Source organism: Scyliorhinus torazame, chromosome 11, assembly GCF_047496885.1.
Source record: "Scyliorhinus torazame isolate Kashiwa2021f chromosome 11, sScyTor2.1, whole genome shotgun sequence".
NCBI lineage: Eukaryota > Metazoa > Chordata > Chondrichthyes > Carcharhiniformes > Scyliorhinidae > Scyliorhinus > Scyliorhinus torazame.
Window position 1 is genome coordinate 223,622,914 of NC_092717.1, and position 19,561 is coordinate 223,642,474.

Here is a 19,561-nt window from a genome sequence, read left to right on the forward strand (position 1 = left end):
CACAGTTGTCAAGATTCCTTCTGTGCTGTTATTTTTATTACAACTGCAAATTTACAACTAATATACACTCCAAACCGTTTCCCAAGAGTGGCCTGTCCTCTGCACAGATCAGGCTCATGTAAACAGTCTGCCTGACCTAGATTTAACTTGGAGAACCACTAGTCCACAACTCAAGAAGGTACTGTATTACCCAGAGTTCACTCTCCCTGTACTCTGGAAAACGCTTCACATCATTCCGACCATGGCTGATGAGAATTTTGAATCAGTTTCCAAGTACAAAATCTCAATTTGAAAAATAGAACTAGTCATGTATCGAGGAGAATTTGATTATCACTTACATAATCAAGAAAAAAAAAGCACAGCTCCTTCAAATTTCTGGGTCAAGAAATTAAGTTGCTATTTTAAATGAGCTGCAAAAAGACAATAAGGTAACAAGTTTGTTCAGAGATTAATTCTGGAATAATTCGCTACACGGGAGAGCTTGTGATATTTTTAAAATTAGTCACTCGGGCCAACAAAAAAACAAAGCTACTGAAAGTTCAAATATTTGCTGGTTCAAGAACTTACTCAGAAAGCTCAGCTCTGAAGCGCCAATTCCTGCTGTTGTCCGTTACCATAAATTCTTGGAGCTGAGAGAGATATTCCCTTCTCTTTTCTCCTTCGAGCAACTGTGGAAGCAAATTAAAAAAACATACTTTAACAAGGACAATTTAAATAGAATGTCAGCATACAGGCACATTTGAAAAACAAGGCACTTGGCACATATTTGAGTCAGCAGACTATGGCTGGAATTCTCCGGCCATTGCGATTCTCTTTTCCTGCCAGCAGCACAATCCCACCAGTTTCCCAGCAGCATGGGGTGGTTTCAATAGGAAATTCCATTGACAAACGACGGGAATAGAGAATCACGCCGCCAGCAAATGGTGTGCCGCCAAGAAACACATGGCTGGGGAACTGGAGAATCCAGCCCTATATGAAGCGGTCGTATTTAGGTTTTCAGAATTAACTTTCAGATCAGAATTTAATGTGTCAGGTATCAATGTTTACAACCGCATCTGTGTTCTACTCAAAATAGTTACAGTTTCTAAGCTGACTTCTCCAACTTTCTGGTTTCCCCAATGTATACCGAAATATTTAGCGAGCTTTGTGCAAGCATTGAACTGGTGAGTTGAACACTTTCCTTCTTGGTGACCTAGTGTCCATGGCAAACATTTTCAAGTTAGGTACAGCATGAACCAAATGTGGAATAAAGTTCCATCTAACATACTCCAGTATAATTTTGGCCCAGCTTCAGGCGGAACTGCAGCCTGTGCGTGACCAGTTCCAAGTTCTTCCATATTCTTCACTTCCGTTCCACTGGCTTTATGGTAGGTTAACACTATTTTATCACCACTCACTGTTCACATCGGTGCCATATAAACAGGACTGGCTAGAGAGCAATTAGGAACAGTGGTTGATACTCCCTTCTATAAACAGACTGATCGTATCGCGCCTACTGCACCGCCGACCAACATCACTTATTCAGCAGACCAAGGATCAAATCTGTGACCTTCCTGTATGCAGCCACTGACTTGTCAATTTCACTAAGCATTCCGACAGCCAGAAAGAGAAAAGACGGTTTACTACCCATCCTTAGAAACTGCATTTGAATCAAAGTCCCAGAAGTATAATGACAAGAGTGCAAAAACCTTGCACCACTCTGTAGTTGCTGAGTTAGCAGATTAGTCATTACAATTTAGAAACTACCTTCAAGAAGTCATACAAGTGCTTCAAGACTCCTATCCGTACTTCATCAAGATCTTTCAAAAAACCATTAAAAACAGGAACTAGATCTGCTGCAGTCAACTGATCTCCGAGAATTACTGCCAGCTCATGAATGGAGAATGCAAGAGTCCTTCGAACCTTCCACTGAAAATAAGAATAAAGAACACTTAACACAAATTAAGCAGAATAACAGTACTAAATGTTGATTTATGCATTTAAACTCACTGTACAATTATATCAGATGCTAATCATGCTGGTGCATGTAGGCAGTTGAATTATGAATGAGGCCGCTCCTCAATACAAAGTTCTCTTTCTCATTGATCTCTTCAAGGGCAATTAGGGCCTGCAGCAAATGTTGGCCTTGCCAGAGATACTTATGTCCCATTAAAGAATTAAAAAAAACTCCACAGTACAAGACAAAAAGTATTGCTACATTTGGCTTCCATCAAAAAGAGATTAATCTAAATGTTTAGAAAGTAAATCGTTACATAATTAATCCAGTGAACCGTGTTTAGATTCACTGTGAAACAGTGGAAGAGATTAAAATTATTTTTATTTTTAAAAATGTCCTAACTTGGTATAAGAGTCAAGGATTTACTTCCTAACTTGGTATTTAGATAATACAGCACAGAAAAAGCCTTCGGCCCATCGCGTCTCTGCTGGTGAAAAGCAGCCACTCAACTATTCTAATCCCATTTCCCCGCACTTGGCCCATGGCCTTGTATGTCTTGCTATCACAAGTGCACATCTAAATACTTCTTAAATGTTATGAGGGTCTCTGCCTCCACCATCCTTTCAGGCAGTGAGTTCCAGACTCCACCACCCTCTGGTAGTTTTTCCTCACATCCCCTCTAAACCTCCTGCCCCTTACCTTAAAACTAAGCTCCCAGTCATTGATCCCTCCACCAAGGGGAAAAGTTTCTTCCTATCTACTCTCATCTATGCCCCTTATAATTTTACACATCTCAATCACGTCCCCCCCCGTCCCGTCCCCCCGCCCTCAGTCTCCTCTGCTCCAAGGAAAACATTCCAAGTCTATCCAATGTCTCTTCATAACTAACACTCTCCAGCCCAGGCATCACCTCTGTACATCTACTCCGTACCCTTTCCAATGCTATCACATCCCTCCTATAATGTGGGTTCCATAACTGCATGCAATACTCTAGCTATGGCCTAACCAATGTTTTCATAGAATCCCTACAGTGCAGAAGGAGGCCATTCGGCCCATCAAGTCTGCACCGATCCTCTGAAAGAGCACCCTACCTCGACCCACTCCGCCGTACTATCCCCGTAACCCCACCTAACCTGTCACACTGGGCACTAAAGGGCAATTTAGCAAGGCCAATCCACCTAATCTGCACATCTTTGGACTGTGGGAGGAAACCAGAGCGCCTGGAGGAAACCCACGCAGACACGGGGAGAATGTGTAAACTCCACACAGAAAGTTACCCAAGGCTGGAATTGAACCCGGGTCTCTGGCGCTGTGAGGCAGCAGTGCTAACTATTGTGCCACCCCATTTTATTCAGTTTAACATTAAGTATTTAGATCTGTCATGTGAGAGTCCCTTTAAGAAAAGTGTGTTTCATCAAATGGCTGCAGTGATGTCATTGTGTGGGTGGAGCTGAGCTCTGCTCTGCTTTTTACTTGAAATGAAATGAAAATCGCTTATTGTCCCAAGTCTGCTTCAAATCAAGTTACTGTGAAAAGCCCCTAGTCGCCACATTCCGGCGCCTGTTCGTGGAGGCTGGTACGGGAATTGAAGAAATCTCATTGATCTCTTCTCAAGGGCAATTAGGGCCTGCAGCAAATGTTGGCCTTGCCAGAGATACTTATGTCCCATTAAAGAATTAAAAAACTCCACAGTACAAGACAAAAAGTATTGCTACATTTGGCTTCCATCAAAAAGAGATTAATCTAAATGTTTAGAAAGTAAATCCTTACATAATTAATCCAGTGAACCGTGTTTAGATTCACTGTGAAACAGTGGAAGAGATTAAAATTATTTTTATTTATAAAACTTTCGTTTTGAGCTGGGAGCTGCAGTGCGTCTTAGTTTCGCTTTCAGTTGGAGAGCTGCATTCAAACCAAGCAGATGTGTATTGATCCCTCTCTGCAATCTAAAGAATATCTCCTGATCACTTGATGATTTCAAAGTAATACCTGTTTCTGTAAGGAATGCAAACCTACTGTCTTTGTTAATAAGGGTTTTTTGATTTATGGATGTTGTTTGGAAAGTTAAGGGTTATCTATAGAGTACTGTATGATTTTTTGGGGGGGGGTTATCAGTGTTGGTAGTTGGTAAGATGTTTACTGTGGGTTTATAAAATGTTAACTGGATTCATAGAATAAATATTGTTTTTGTTTTAAAATACTTTTAGTTCTCTGCTGCATCACACCTGTAAAGCGGGCCCATGTGCTCCTCATAACCAAAATCTATTAAAAGTTGTGGGTCAGGTGAACTCTATAATATACTTTGGTGTTCTCTAAACCCTGGCCCATAATAGATCACCGTCACTACACCATCAGAGGGTTGGTGCAGATTTGATGGGCCAAATGGCCTCTTTCAGTATTGTAGGGATTCTACACGCAGCTATATAATTTTCTTCACTGTCCTGATGGAATGCCTGAGCCCAAAATTAACTATACTCGTTTCATTTTCCCACATTTTAATGTATTATTTTACTTTCCAAATTAGTGCCAGGTTCAGAAAACGAGAAACCAATGAAGCTAGCAGAGAGTGACTTCAGCCGACAATTTGCCCGTGTATTCAAATCAAGTGTCTAACCCAACCGAAAATCAAATATTCTCCTTGATGTTACAACAGATTAAAATGAAGAACCGAGATTTCAGCTTAAATTTAACAACTTCATAAGCACACTCCTATTGTTGAATATAATTTCCAATTTTAAATATGATTGCATGCACAAAGTAGTGTCAGGGGTTATATCAAATGATCAACAAAATCCTATCCTTCACCAAGAGAGATAGAACCACTAGATTTCCTTTGTGTGCAACTTTAGTGAGCATCAGCTAGACATTATACAGTAGAGGGCATCGTAGCCAAACCCAATTCCCCTCTCATCCAATTTGAACTTTTGCACCAAAGGGTCTTTTATAACTCCAGGCACTGAGGCCAATCGCAATGCTCTATACTTACAAATGCCCCGATGAAAATCATCATCACAGAACTTTAGGGTCATCCTGCCATTGTTAAGCTCTTTAAAGGAGTCGAGATGAAATAATTTGGATTACAACGTTTTCTCTGTATAAAACTGCACAGACTGCATAATATTAATTTTCAGAACTGCATAATTACACCATGTACCTGCATGTCTGAAGCCAGTGTCTCATAGGTATTTTTCAGACAGTGCCAGTTTTGCCGGCCCAAAGTGAATGCTACACCAGGGAGGCTGTAAGCACAGTGCTTTGCTATCTCTGTATCAACAGTCTGGGCACGTGAAGGCTCAGTCATTGAAAGGTATTGATCGAGCAAAGCTTGAGGGATCACATCCTGAAAATATTGAAGGAAAAAGTTAAATTAACATTCTAGATCTTATGATATAATAAACTTTATTGCACAATACTATTCTTTATTGGAAGGCTGTTTTGTGAACAATTACATACCTCATTTTCACATTCAACCTCTCCCTCTCCTCCCAAATCTCCATCACCATTCATACATACATAGAAGCTAGGAGCAGGAGGCCTTTTGGCCCTTCGAGCCTGCTCCACTGTTTATTACGATCATGGCTGATCACCCAACTCAATAGCTTAATCCTGCTTTCTCCCCATAATCTTTGATCCCATTCGCCCCAAGTGCTACATGAAGCCACCCCCGTATATATTCAATGTTTTAGCATCAACTACTTCCTGTGGTAATGAATTCCACAGGCTCAACACTCTTTGGGTGAAGAAATGTTTCCTCATTCCTGTCCGAAATGGTTCACCCTGAATCCTCAGACTATGACCCCTGGTTCTGGACCCATCCACCATCGAAAACATCTTCCCTGCATCTACCCTGTCTAGTCCGGTTAGTCTCTATGACATCCCCCCTCATTCTTCTGAACTCCAGCGAGAACAATCCTAACCTAGTCAATCTCTCCTCATATGACAGTCCCACCATCCTTGGAATCAATCTGGTAAATGTTCACTGAATTCCCTCGAGAACAAAACATCCTTCCTCAGAAGGAGACCAAAACTCCACACAATACTCCATGTGTGGCCTCACCAAGGCCCTGTAGAATTGCAACACATCCCTGCTCCTGTACTTGAAACCTCTCACAATGAAGGCCAACATACCATCAGCCTTCTTTACCGCCTGCTGCACCTGCATGCTTACCTTCAGCGACTGATGCACAAGGACACCCAGGTCCCGCTGCACACTCCCCTCTCCCAATTTACAACCATTCAGGTAATCTTCTTTCCTGTTTTTGCTTCCAAAGCGAATAACCTCACACTTATCCAAATTATACTGCATCTGCCATCGATTTGCCCATTCGCTCAACCTGTCCAGATCATGCTGCAGGATCTCTGCATCCTCGTCACAGTTCACCCTCCCACCCAACTTGGTATCATCTGCAAACTTCATGTTATATTTTGTTCCCTCATCCAAATCATTAATATATATTGTGCATAGCTGGGGTCCCACCACCGATCCCTGTGGCACCTCACCAGTTACTGCCTGCCAATTTGAAAAGGACCCATTAATCCCTACTCTTTCCTCTCTACCAACCAGTTTTCCATCCATCTCAATATACTTTCCCCAATCCCATGCGTTTTAATCTTGCATAATAATCTCTTATGCAGGACTTTGTCAAACGCCTTCTGAAAGTCCAAATATACCACAATGATTGGCTCCCCCTTGTCAACTGTACTGGTTACATCTTCAAAGAATTCCAACAGATTTGTCAAGCATGATTTTCCCTTCATAAATCCATGTTGACTCGGACTGATCCTGCTACTGCGTTCCAAATGTTCCGCAAAAAGTCCTTGATTCAAAAATTTTCCCCACTACTGAGGTTAGGCTTATTTGCCTATAATTCCCTTTTTTCTCTCTACCTCGCTTTTTGAATATTGGGAGTGACATTAGCTACCCTCCAATCTGCAGGGACTGTTCAGTCAATAGAATCCCAGAAGATGACCACCAATGCATCCACTATTTCCAGAGCCACCTCCTTCAGCACTCTGGGATGCAGATTCTCAGGCCCTGGGGATTTATCCACCTTCAATCCCATCAATTTTCCCAACACCATGTCTCTACTGATATTGATCTCCCTCAGTTCTTTCCTCTCCCTCAGTTCTTTCCTCTCACTAAACCTTTCATTCTCCAACATTTCTGGTCTCTGATTTGTGTCCTCTTTTGTGATGACAGAACCAATGTATGTATTCAATTGCTCAGTCATTTTTTTGTCCCTTATTATACATTCCCCTGTTTCTGTCTGTCGGGGGCCTGCATTTGTTTTTACCAATCTCTTTCTCTTCACATATATGTAGAAACACTTAGTGTCGGTCTTTATGTTCCCTGCAAGCTTACTTTTGTACTGTATTTTGCCCTTCTAATCAGTGCCTTGGTCCTTCTTTGCTGAATTCTAAACTGCTCCTAATCCTCAGACATATTATTTTTCTCGTCCAATCTGTGTGCTTTTTCCTTGGATCGGATACTATTTCTAATTTCCTTTGTAAGCAATGGATTGGCCCCCTTACCCATTTTGCTTTTGTGCCAGATAGGAATGAACAGTTGCTGTAGATCCCCCATGCGTTCCTTGAATGTTTGCCATTGTCTATCCACTGTCATCCCTTTAAGTAACTCTCCTCAATCTATCAAGGCCACCTCACGCCTCATATCGTCATAGTTTCCTTTATTAAGATTCAGCACCTAAGTCTCCGACTCAACTACTTCACTTTCCAACTTGATAAAAAAATTCTATCATGTTATGGTCGCTCATCCCCAAGGGGTCTCGCACAACCAGATTGGCAATGATTGCCTACTCATTACACAGTTCCCAGTCTAAGATGGCCTACTCTCCACTTGGTTCCTCCACATATTGGTCAAGAAAACCATCCCGCATACACTCCAGGAATTCCTCCTCTACAGCACTGTGGCTAATTTGATTTGCCCAATCTATGTGCAGATTAAAATCACCCATGATCACTGTTATTCCCTTACTATGGTGATCACACTTTCAAGAATTTGTAAACATGTACTTTCCGCACGAGGTACTGACAGTACTGGTCACTAATCACCATGCAACCCAAGTCAAGGACATTAACTCAGAAACTCAGCTAACTCTACAAGTGAAACCCAAGATCATAACCATCCACTGTGGAACACCACTGGTCACAGCCCTCCAATTAGAAAAGCATCCTTCCATTGCTACTCTCTGCCTTCTATGACCTAGCCAGTTCTGCATCCACCTTGCCAGCTCACCCCTGATCCCGTGTGACTTCACCTTTTGTACTAGTCTACCATGAGGGACCTTGTCAAAGGCCCTACTGAAGTCCATATAGACAACACCCACTGCCCTACCTGCATCAATCATCTTAGTGACCTCCTCGAAAAACACTATCAAGTTAGTGAGACACGACCTCCCCTTCACAAAACCATGCTGCCTCTCACTAATACGTCCATTTGCTTACAAATGGGAGTAGATCCTGTCTCGAAGAATTCTCTCCAGTAATTTCCCTACCACTGAAGTAAGGCTCACCGGCCTGTAGTTCCCTGGATTATCCTTGCTACCCTTCTTAAACAGAGGAACAACATTGGCTATTCTCCAGTCCTCCGGGACATCCCCTGAAGACAGTGAGGATCCAAAGATTTCTGTCAAGGCCTCAGCAATTTCCTCTCCAGCCTCCTTCAGTATTCTGGGGTAGTTCCCATCAGGCCCTGGGGACTTATCTACCGTAATATTTTTTAAGACACCCAACACCTCGTCTTTTTGGATCTCAATATGACCCAGGCTATCTACACACCCTTCTCCAGACTCAACATCTACCGATTTCTTCTCTTTGGTGAATACTGATGCAAAGTATTCATTTAGTACCTCGCCCATTTCCTCTGGCTCCACACATAGATTCCCTTGCCTATCCTTCAGTGGGCCAACCCTTTCCCTGGCTACCCTCTTGCTTTTTATGTACGTGTAAAAAGCCTTGGGATTTTCCTTAACCCTATTTGCCAATGACTTTTCGTGACCCCTTCTAGCCCTCCTGACTCCTTGCTTAAGTTCCTTCCTACTTTCCTTATATTCCACGCAGGCTTCGTCTGTTTCCAGCCTTTTAGCCCTGACAAATGCCTCCTTTTTCTTTTTGAAGAGGCCTACAATATCTGTCGTTATCCAAGGTTCCCGAAAATTGCCGTATTTATCCTTCTTCCTCACAGGAACATGCCGGTCCCGAATTCCTTTCAACTGACACTTGAAAGCCTCCCACATGTCAGATGTTGATTTGCCCTCAAACATCCGCCCCCAATTTATGTTCTTCAGTTCCCGCCTAATATTGTTATAATTAGCCTTCCCCCAATTTAGCACATTCATCCTAGGACCACTCTTATCCTTGTCCACCAGTACTTTAAAACTTACTGAATTGTGGTCACTGTTACCGAAATGCTCTCCTACTGAAACATCTACCACCTGGCCGGGCTCATTCCCCAATACCAGGTCCAGTACCGCCCCTTCCCGAGTTGGACTGTCTACATATTGTTTTAAGAAGCCTTCCTGAGTGCTCCTTACAAACTCCGCCCCGTCTAAGCCCCTGGCACTAAGTGAGTCCCAGTCAATATTGGGGAAGTTGAAGTCTCCCATCACCATAACCCTGTTGTTTTTACTCTTTTCCAAAATATGTCTACCTATCTGCTCCTCTATCTCCCGCTGGCTGTTGGGAGGCCTGTAGTAAACCCCCAACATTGTGACTGCATCCTTCTTATTCCTGATCTCTACCCATATAGCCTCACTGCCCTCGGAGGTGTCCTCCCGCAGTACAGCTGTGATATTCTCCCTAACCAGTAGTGCAACTCCGCCTCCCCTTTTACATCCCCCTCTATCCCTCCTGAAACATCTAAATCCTGGAACGTTTAGCTGCCAATCCTGCCCTTCCCTCAACCAGGTCTCTGTAATGGCAACAACATCATAGTTCCAAGTACTAATCCAAGCTCTAAGTTCATCTGCCTTACCCGTAATACTTCTTGCATTAAAACATATGCACTTCAGGCCACCAGACCCGCTGTGTTCAGCAACTTCTCCCCGTCTGCTCTGCCTCAGAGCCCCACTGTCCCTATTCCCTAGTTCTCCCTCAATGCTCTCACCTTCTGACCTATTGCTCCCGTGGCCACCCCCCTGCCATACTAGTTTAAACCTTCCCGTGAGACACTAGCAAACCTTGCGGCCAGGATATTTATGCCTCTCCAGTTTAGATGCAACCCGTCCTTCGTATATAGGTCACACCTGCCACGGAAGAGCTCCCAGTGGTCCAGAGGTTACGGGGATAGGGCGGGGGAGTGGGCCTAGGTAGGGTGCTCTTTCAGAGGGTTGGTGTAGACTTGATTGGCCGAATGGCCTCCTTCTGCACTGTAAGAATTTTATGGTTCTAACCTGCACTCGTTGGACTGTGCGGGAAAACCAGAGCACCCGGAGGAAACCCACACAGACATGGGGAGAAAGTGAAAACTCCACACAGTCAGAGGCCAGAATTGAACCCGGGTCCCTGGCGCTGAGGCTTCAGTGCTAACCACTGGGCCAAGGCATTGCCCCTTTGCTTAGGAATTGTCCATCAGATGTGCACAAACAAGATAAAGTATTTTACATACAAGTAGAAATATATTGCATGTTCTACTCAGCCCGCTGTGCTATCTTGCAGTTTCATCACCATGAAAACACACGAGATAGAACTGTGCTGTACTTTTCTTTGTTCTTTATTCTATCTCATGGGTTCTCAAATCTGTTGCTTAAAAGAACAAAAAATAAGCGAAAAGCTAACATACAGGTAAAGCAAGCAATGAAGGCAAATAGTACATTGGCCTTTATTGCAAGAGGATGTGAGTAAAGATGTCTGACTGCACTTATATAGAACCTTGATGAGTAGTGTGTGCAGCTTTGGTCTCCGTCCTTGCTATAGAGGGCGTCAAACAAAGGTCCCTGGATGCAGAGATTATCCTGTGATGAATGAATAAATAGACTGAGCCGTTCATTCATCTAAACACCAGAGAACAGAGGTCATCTCATTCAAACATACAAACTTTTTACTGGGCTTCACAGGGTAGATGCAGGAAGAATGTTGCTCCTGGCTGGGGGGAAATCTAGAACCAGGGGACACAATCTCAGAATAAGAGGCAGACCATTTAGGACTGAGATAAGGAGCACCTTTCACTCAAAGGGTGGTAAATCTTTGGAATTCTCGTCCGCAGAGGGCTGTGGAGGTCGTCGCTGAATGTGTCCAAGACCGAGATAGTCAAGATTGCTACATATTGAGAAACGTCAAGGGTTACGGGGTTAGTGCAAGAAAATGGCATTGAAGTAGATCAGCCACGAGCTCACTCAATGGTGGAGCAGGCCCGAAGGGTGAATGAGCTGCCCCTGCACCGAATTGTTATGTTAAGAGCTAGACCGATTGGTCTACGCCAATATAAAATCCAACATGGAAACAAACCATATAGTCCAGTCATGTTATAACTTCTACATATTTCTGACAGTGGCAGTGCAGGTCACTATGTCACAGATTGTTGTCGTATACATCACCACATGGCAAGAAATTGTAACCTTTGAATAATGAACATGGGCTTTGTAAAACAGGGGTGCATGATCGCAGACTAGGTGAATAATTAATGACAACACTTGTAATGATTCAGTATCTCTTTCAGCATTACTGTTTTAAATTGGTTAACCGGTTACATTTAATTACCTGAATTTTAGACTTTTTATCGTCTTCAAAGCTGCTTTGCCTCCGACAAGAATGATCTTGGATAAACTGAAGCCGGCCTTCCAGGTTCTGTTGATGGAAAGAACAATGAATTAAACAAATTTCATTTTGCAGCACAATTCCGCATGCTGTACACATGAACACAAAAGGTTGACAAAAGACTACATTACAAAAGTCTGCAAATATTAAATAAAGCAGTTCAGTTTTAAATCGTTTCATATAACCACTCAAACCACAGAGATGTCCCATTCCCTGTTATCTCAGTAGGACTTAAAAAAGTGAGAGCAATTCAAAGCACTCCTTCAGTGCATAAATTAGGATTTCTGAAGTTAAATAAATATTACATGCAGTCATTTCACGAGAAGATTGCATTTTGCCCGATTTTAAAACTGAGTAAAATGTATTGTTTGTAATGTGTACAACACATTAGTACAAATATAAAACTTCTGCATTTTATTGAAGCCATTTGTTGCAAATTAACAAAATCTAAACTTGAGCCTGCTTCACCATTCAGTAAGATTGCAGCTGATCGTAGACTTCAACATCATTTTCTCACCCAATTCTGAACTTGATCCCCTTAAGAGCCCAAAACCGATCGCAATCTCGACTGTAGTCAGTGGCTAAGCATCCAGTCCTCTGGGGTGCAGAATTCCAAACCTCCAGTACTCGTCTCAGTACTGAATGTTCAACTGCTCATCAGAGATTATGCCGCCTAGTTCTACTGTCCAACCAGGGGAAACAACTTCACCACATCTACCCCCGAGAAGCTCTCATCAGAATTTTCACCATTTCAATGAGATCCCACCAACATTTTTCTAAATTCAGAGTATATTGGATTGGATTTGTTTATTGTCACGTGTACCGAGGTACAGTGAATAGTATTTTTCTGCGAGCAGCTCAACAGATCATTAAGTACATGGGAAGAAAAGGGAATAAAAGAAAATACATAATCGGGCAACACAACATATACAATGTAACTACATAAGCACTGGCATCGGATGAAGCATACAGGGTGCAGTGTTAATGAGGTCAGTCCATAAGAGGGTCATTTAGGAGTCTGGTGACAGTGGTGAAGAAGCTGTTTTTGAGTCTGTTTGTGCGTGTTCTCAGACTTCTGTATCTCTTGGCGATGGAAGAAGTTGGAAGAGTGAGTAAGCCGGGTGGGAGGGATCTTTGATTATGCTGCCCGCTTTCCCCAGGCAGCGGGAGGTGTAGATGGAGTCAATGGAAGGGAGGCAGGTTCGTGTGATGGACTGGGCTGTGTTCACCACTCTCTGAAGTTTCTTGCGGTCTTGGGCCGAGCAGTTGCCATGCCAGGCTGTGATGCAGCCAGATAGGATGCTTTTTATGGTGCATCTGTAAAAGTTGGTACGGGTTAAATGTCGACATGCCGAATTTCCTTAGTTTCCTGAGGAAGTATAGGCGCTGTTGTGCTTTCTTGGTGGTAGCGGCGACGTGGGTGGACCAGGACAGATTTTTGGAGATGTGCACCCCATGGAATTTGAAACTGCTAACCATCCCCACCTCGGCCCCGTTGATGCTGACAGGGGTGTGTACAGTACTTTGCTTCCTGAAGTCAATGACCAGCTCTTTAGTTTTGCTGGCATTGAGGGAGATTGTTGTCGCTGCACCACTCCACTAGGTTCTCTATCTCCCGCCTGTATTCTGACTTGTCGTTATTCGAGATCGGGCCCACTATGGTCGTATCGTCAGCAAACTTGTAGATGGAGTTGGAACCATGTTTTGCCACGCAGTCATGTGCGTACACGGAGTAGAGTAGGGGGCTAAGTACGCAGCCTTGCGGGGCCCCGGTGTTGAGGACTATTGCGGAGGGGGTGTTATTGTTCATTCTTACTGATTGTGGTCTGTTGGTCAGAAAATCGAGGATCCAGTTGCAGAGTGGGGAGCCAAGTCCTAGGTTTTGGAGCTTTGATATGAGCTTGGCTGGGATTATGTTGTTGAAGGCGGAGCTGTAGTCAATAAACAGGAGTCTGGCCCATTCTACTCGATCTCTCCTTGTAAAATAACTCACTCATCCCAGGAATCAATCCAGCGAATCTTAGTTTCACCCCTTTCTAAGGCATGTATATCTGCCTTTGAACATGTACATAGCTACTTGAGATGTGGTCACGTTAAAGCCATGTACATATTCAACAAAACTTTCTTACTCTTATATTCCTATCCCCGAGCAATAAAGGAAAACATACCACTTGCCTTCCTAATTGCTGGCAAAATTCATGTTAATTTTCATGAACAAGGATACTCAAATCGTTTCAACAATGTTTAATCGTTTACTACTGAAAAAATATTTTTTTTATACACCTCCTACCAAAGCAAATAACCGTACATTTATCCACATTTTATGCCATGTCACCATGGCCACATACTTAACCACTTGCAGATATTAATTACCTGCCCACACAGGTGCTCCTCTGGTCAAGCAGGATACAGCTTTGATTCAGCAAAGTGCTCCATTAGGTGCGAAGAGAGGGAACTGCTAAACTCACCGTTACCACCGGAATTAAGTTACAGGTGACATTGGGAAATTGAACTTGAACACGACTCTCAACTGGACCACAAAGTTGTCCACTTTGCACTTATTTAAAAACTCTTTTCTTCTTTAAAAACATGCTTCAAACTTTTCACAAACTACGCCGCACTTAAAAACTACTTTTTAATAACCTCACCGTCTCAAAATAAGTGAACACGCGATCATCTGGCAGCATTGTTGAGAAGGGAGATGCCTCCTGTGTTTGGCTGGTGCTATATACTGCATCACTTACACAGTCTTCCTGCAAAATAGATGGAAACAAGTGTGATAAAGAGGTCTTCATTAACCATTGCTAAACTTTCAGAATTCAGACAATTAAAGCATTTTCTGAATGCTATTTGTCTGAAGTACAGAGCATATTTTAAAAGGGAGGTGTGGAGTGAGGGGAAAAAATAAAAATCACTGCATCTTAATTCTTTGAATAAATAGTTTAAAAAAACACACGGAATTAGCCTCCTACAGGTTGCAGGACATGTCTAACTGCCAGCAAAGCAGTCTCATCCAAACTATGAACGTGGAATCAATTGAAATTTTGACAAACTTAGACCACAATACAGCACTGACTTGTGATCCAAAAGAAACGCAGTTAATTAGTTTCTCAATCAGAAATGACAGGGAGTGGGATAGCTTGATCTTGGTTTCAGACAAAGCTCGGCACAACATCGAGGGCCGAAGGGCCTGTTCTGTGCTGTACTGTTCTAACCAGGCTCCTCAACTGATAGTCAAAGCATAAGATACTTCACTCAAAGGTTAATGGGCACCACATATGACAAAAATGTGTTCAAAAATATAGACTTAGCAGGAACTGAATATGTTAAATGCCAAGCAGCAACCAAAACAAATTCAGAAGTATTTACTCAAAAAATAAGGCCGGAAATGCCGCACTGTGCTCTCTCTGCACAGGCAGCACCGAGTATTGCAACCAGTTTCAGTGAGAAGCACAAGTATATTCGAGTCTAGAATTTGCTCAAGAGGTGGTCGATGAGGGGCAGCACGGTGGTGCAGTGGTTAGCACTGCTACCACGCGGTACCAAGGACCCGGTTTCAATGCCGGCTCTGGGTCACTGTCCATGTGGCGTTTGCACATTCTCCCCGTGTCTGCGTGGGTTTCGCCCCCACAAGCCAAAGCTGTGCAGGCTAGATGGATTGGCCACGTTAAATTGCCTCAGGCTAGGTGGATGGCCACGTTAAATTTGCTCCTTAATTGGAAAAAAGAATTGGGTACTCTAACTTTTTTTGAAATAGAGTCCGACTCTTCGCACCACAGGAATGATTCATTTAAAAAAATATATTTTTATTCTCCTTTTTCACATTTTCTCCCAAATTTACACCCACCAACAATAACGAATCATGTCAATCCCCATATCAACATCAACAATCCCATCTTCCCACCAACCCACAAACAACTGCCCGCATGTTAAAAAACAAATAACAAAAAGGGATCAGGAATCACCCATAGTCACCATTAACACACACTGTCCCTCGCCCCCCAACCCTGCCCCCACTAATGTTCGATGTTATCCAATTCTTGAAAGTGCATTATGAACAATGCCCATGAATTGTAGAACCCCTCCATCCTCCCCCTCAGTTCAAACTTAACCTTCTCAAGAATCAAGAATTCCAATAGGTCCCCCCGCCACGCCCGGGCACAGGGTGGAGAGGTTGCTCTCCACCCCATCAGGATCCACCTTCGAGCGATCAACGAGGCAAAGGCTACAACATCTGCCTCCGCACCAGTTTCCAACCCCGGCTGGTCCGACACCCCGAATGTGGCCTCCCGAGGGCCCAGGTCCAGTTTCAAGTGCACCACTTTAGAAATTACCCTAAAAACCTCCTTCCGGTAATCCTCCTTCCAAAATCCTCCAGGACCACACCGACCCCCAAGAAACAAATCTTTTAGTGTTTTAATTCCCTTCTCCTCCCAGTTCCGAAAATTTCTGTCCCACTTCCCTGGCTCAAATCTGTGGTTCCCCCGAATCGGCATTTCCCTTGACCCTGCCCCCAACCCAAAGAGTTGGCGAAACTGCCTCCAAATTCTCAATGAAGCTATTATTACCGGACTCTGAGTACTTCCCCGGGGCTATCGGGAGTGGCGCTGTTGCTAGCGCCTTCAATCCTGACCCCTACACAAACTCTCCTCCATGCTGACCCACCGGGAATCAACCCCTCTGACCCAGCTCCGCACCTTCTCCAGATTCGCCGCCCAGTAATAATACATCAGGTTCGGAAGACTCAAACCCCCTGCCTGCCTTCCCCTCTGTAGCAGCACCTTTTTAACTCTGGCCACCCTCCCTCCCCATATGAACGAGGTAATCCTTCCTTCAATCTCTCTAAATAAAATGCCGTTGGCAGGAAAATTGGCAGGCATTGGAAAATAAACAGAAATCACGGCAATGTTCATTTTAACCACCTGTACCCTATCCAGCAGTGACAGAGGGAGACCACCCCACCTTGCCAGATCAGCTTTCACTCTCCCCATCAAACTAGAAATGTTGTACCTACGGAGACCCCTCCCCCCAAATCCCGAGCAACCTGCGCCCCCAGGTATCTAAAGTGAGTCCCTGCCTACGGAATGGCAGCCCCCCCACCCCCAGCCGAGACACCACAAAATACTCACTCGTCTAGATTTAATTTGTACCCCGATAAAGACCCAAACACCCGAAGCAGCCCCAATATTCCCCCTATTGACACACTCGGTTCAGACACGTATAACAACAGGTCATCAGCATACAAGAACACCCTATGCTCTATCCCCCCGCACTATCCCTTTCCATACCCCCAAACCTAACGCGATGGCCAACTGCTCAATTGCGAGTGCAAACAGCGGGGGGGGGGGGGGGGACATAGGACATCCATGCCTAGTCATAGGAATGATTCATGAGCAAGAATTGGAGAAATCTGGCTTTTCTCCATGAAATTAATTTTAAGAGAAAACCTTTTGTATAAGAGGTCACAAAAAGACAAGAAAGACAAAGAGGTCTCAAAAAGACAATATGGGGCAGCACGGTGGTACAGTGGTTAGCACTGCGGCCTCAAGGCGCTGAGGTCCCAAGTTCGATCCCGGCTCTAGATCACTGTCTGCGCGGAGTTTGCATATTCTCCCCGTGTTTGCGTGGGTTCGCCCCCATAACCCAAAGATGTGCACGGTCGGTGGAGTGGCCATGCTAAATTGCCCCTTAATTGGAAAAAATGAATTGGGTATTCTAAATTTATTTTAAAAAAAGACAATATGGAACAATATTAGCTAGCAACACTATGACTGAATCAAGCTAATGCACGGAAAATTTGGGATTGATGTCTAATAAGGATAAACCTACAAATGCTGGAAATTAAAAACATAGAAAATGTTGGAAACACAGCAGGTCCATCAGAATCACTAGAGGGGCGAATTGTTACTCTGGCTGCAAGCAGTGTCAGCAATCATCTTTCAGTTGGGCAAAGGATCTGAATCCAAAAGTGTGTCCCCTATTTTGTATGCGGAGGGATCTGCCATACCCTTCTGGCATTTGCAGTTAATATTACCAATGTCAGAAAGTTCTTCATATTGGTCAACAGGTGAAATGGGTTTCTGGAGAGAAACTACAGGTTGGCTCGGAGTCCAAAGTATGTGGGATTTGTGATCACTTGTCAAATTGTTTATTGTGTGATCCCAAGGGGAATCGGATTTAAAGCCAGCTTAAAACAAGTGATTCAATTTTATTTTTGTTCATGTGTTTTTTTTCTGAGCACTCAAAACTAGCTCAGACCAAAAACAATTCAGCTTCGGTCAACTGATACATTTAGCCAATATCATTCTTTTCAATCACTAAGGAAGCATATGAATCCCAAAAGTTCATTAGGGCTATTTCCCTACCTCAAGCGTGGCTGAAATTTCAGCAGTTAAAGGCACATGGTCTTGGTCAACATTTATAAGGTCAACTTTCATAGCATCTGTTTGCGGCTGTGTTCGGTTCCACAGCGATTCCATGGGTGTTTCGTCTTCAAAATCAAGGTTGGAAGCTCGGAGGGCAGCAGTCAGAACATCCATTTGTGCTGTTGGACAAAATAATACACATCACTTTCCGGTTCTCTCACTTAGTGAACTAAAGATTCAAGTTTGTATAATTGGTTATGCTCAGTTTATGTCAATACTTGTATTAATTTCATAATGTTTATTTGTGAACTATAATTTAGTATTGTTGACAGATATATTTTTATTAGGCAACGGTATTAAAAGGTTATGGAACAAAAACAGGTAGATGGAGCTTTGATACAGATCAGCTATGATCTAACGGAATTGTAAGACAGGCTTGAATAGGAGAATGCCTTCATCTCAGTACTCCTGCGATATTCTGAAGGCAGGCAGATGGTTAATTCTCATTGCTCTGTAATATGCTGCTAGGAGGTGCACAACAGTATGACTGATGTTGACTTGGCTTTTTGTCATCCAACCCGGGATATGAAACCACTGTCGCCTCAAAATGCACTTCCATAATTGACCACCTCAGCCACACAGACTCGTACAGAATATTCACCAGCTTGATTTCTTGTTGAACTTTAATTTCAATATACACTACATGACAAAAATTGGTTATTTTCCACAACAAACTTTCAAAGCTTGCCTTTGCCAGCTCTGGACTCCCACTTCTCATTTATAGGACTTGCTGGCATCATCCTGTACCCTTCATAATCTCTGCTGATTCTACCCTGTTCTGCACTGTCCGGCTCACCCATCACTCCAGTCTTCGCTGATTTACATCAGCTTCCCCAGTAGCTAAAGTTTCAAACCTTCCAATCCCACACGGCCGACACCCCACCATCAGACTCAACTTCAGTTCTGTATCAATTTCTTAGATGGAAGAGTTTATTGCAACCTCTTTTCCTTTCATCCCAGTGATGGCACAATCTTTAGTCACCAAGTCCTATTCTCTCTAATTGTCTCCTTAAATTTCTGCCTCATGCTCTCTTACAAAGATAAAAATTCCCTCAAGGCATCTCAAAATCTCATCTGCCATTCAGGGTTTTCATCAACTCCCCTTTCCAGATTTCAATGAAGTGCCTGGATTGTGTTTTTTTGAAAAATGTAATTCAAAATTTCATAATTGAAATCTGCTGAAAACAGGAAAATTGCTGCAAAAGGTTTAGCATCTATTATAGTCTTATAGTATTGAGTGAGATCCAACCAAAAGTCTCAGTTTGTTTTTTTCCCCCCATTCTCAGGTGTGCACTTCACAAGGCTGGCTGGCTTTTGTTGTCCACCTCAAGCGGGCCAGAGAAGGTACGGGTTGACTGCCTTCTTTAACTACTGCAGTTCACGTGGTGAAGACGTTCTCACAATGCTGTTTGTTTTGACACAACAA

At 43.3% G+C, this 19,561-nt stretch overlaps 1 protein-coding gene across 5 annotated transcripts in view; it reads right to left on the reverse strand.

Moving 5' to 3' along the window:
* The window catches only part of LOC140385814 (serine/threonine-protein phosphatase 4 regulatory subunit 1-like), a 114,678-nt gene that overhangs the window by 33,424 nt on the left and 61,693 nt on the right, over window positions 1–19,561 (reverse strand). For all 5 annotated transcript variants that reach the window (XM_072468369.1, XM_072468365.1, XM_072468366.1 and 2 more), the window contains 6 exons: window positions 18,076–18,254; window positions 14,359–14,463; window positions 11,654–11,740; window positions 5,091–5,276; window positions 1,747–1,908; window positions 568–668 (listed from right to left, as the gene is read on the reverse strand). In XM_072468369.1, coding sequence (XP_072324470.1) covers window positions 568–668; window positions 1,747–1,908; window positions 5,091–5,276; window positions 11,654–11,740; window positions 14,359–14,463; window positions 18,076–18,254 — 820 coding nt within the window. The remainder of the gene's footprint in view (window positions 1–567; window positions 669–1,746; window positions 1,909–5,090; window positions 5,277–11,653; window positions 11,741–14,358; window positions 14,464–18,075; window positions 18,255–19,561) is intronic.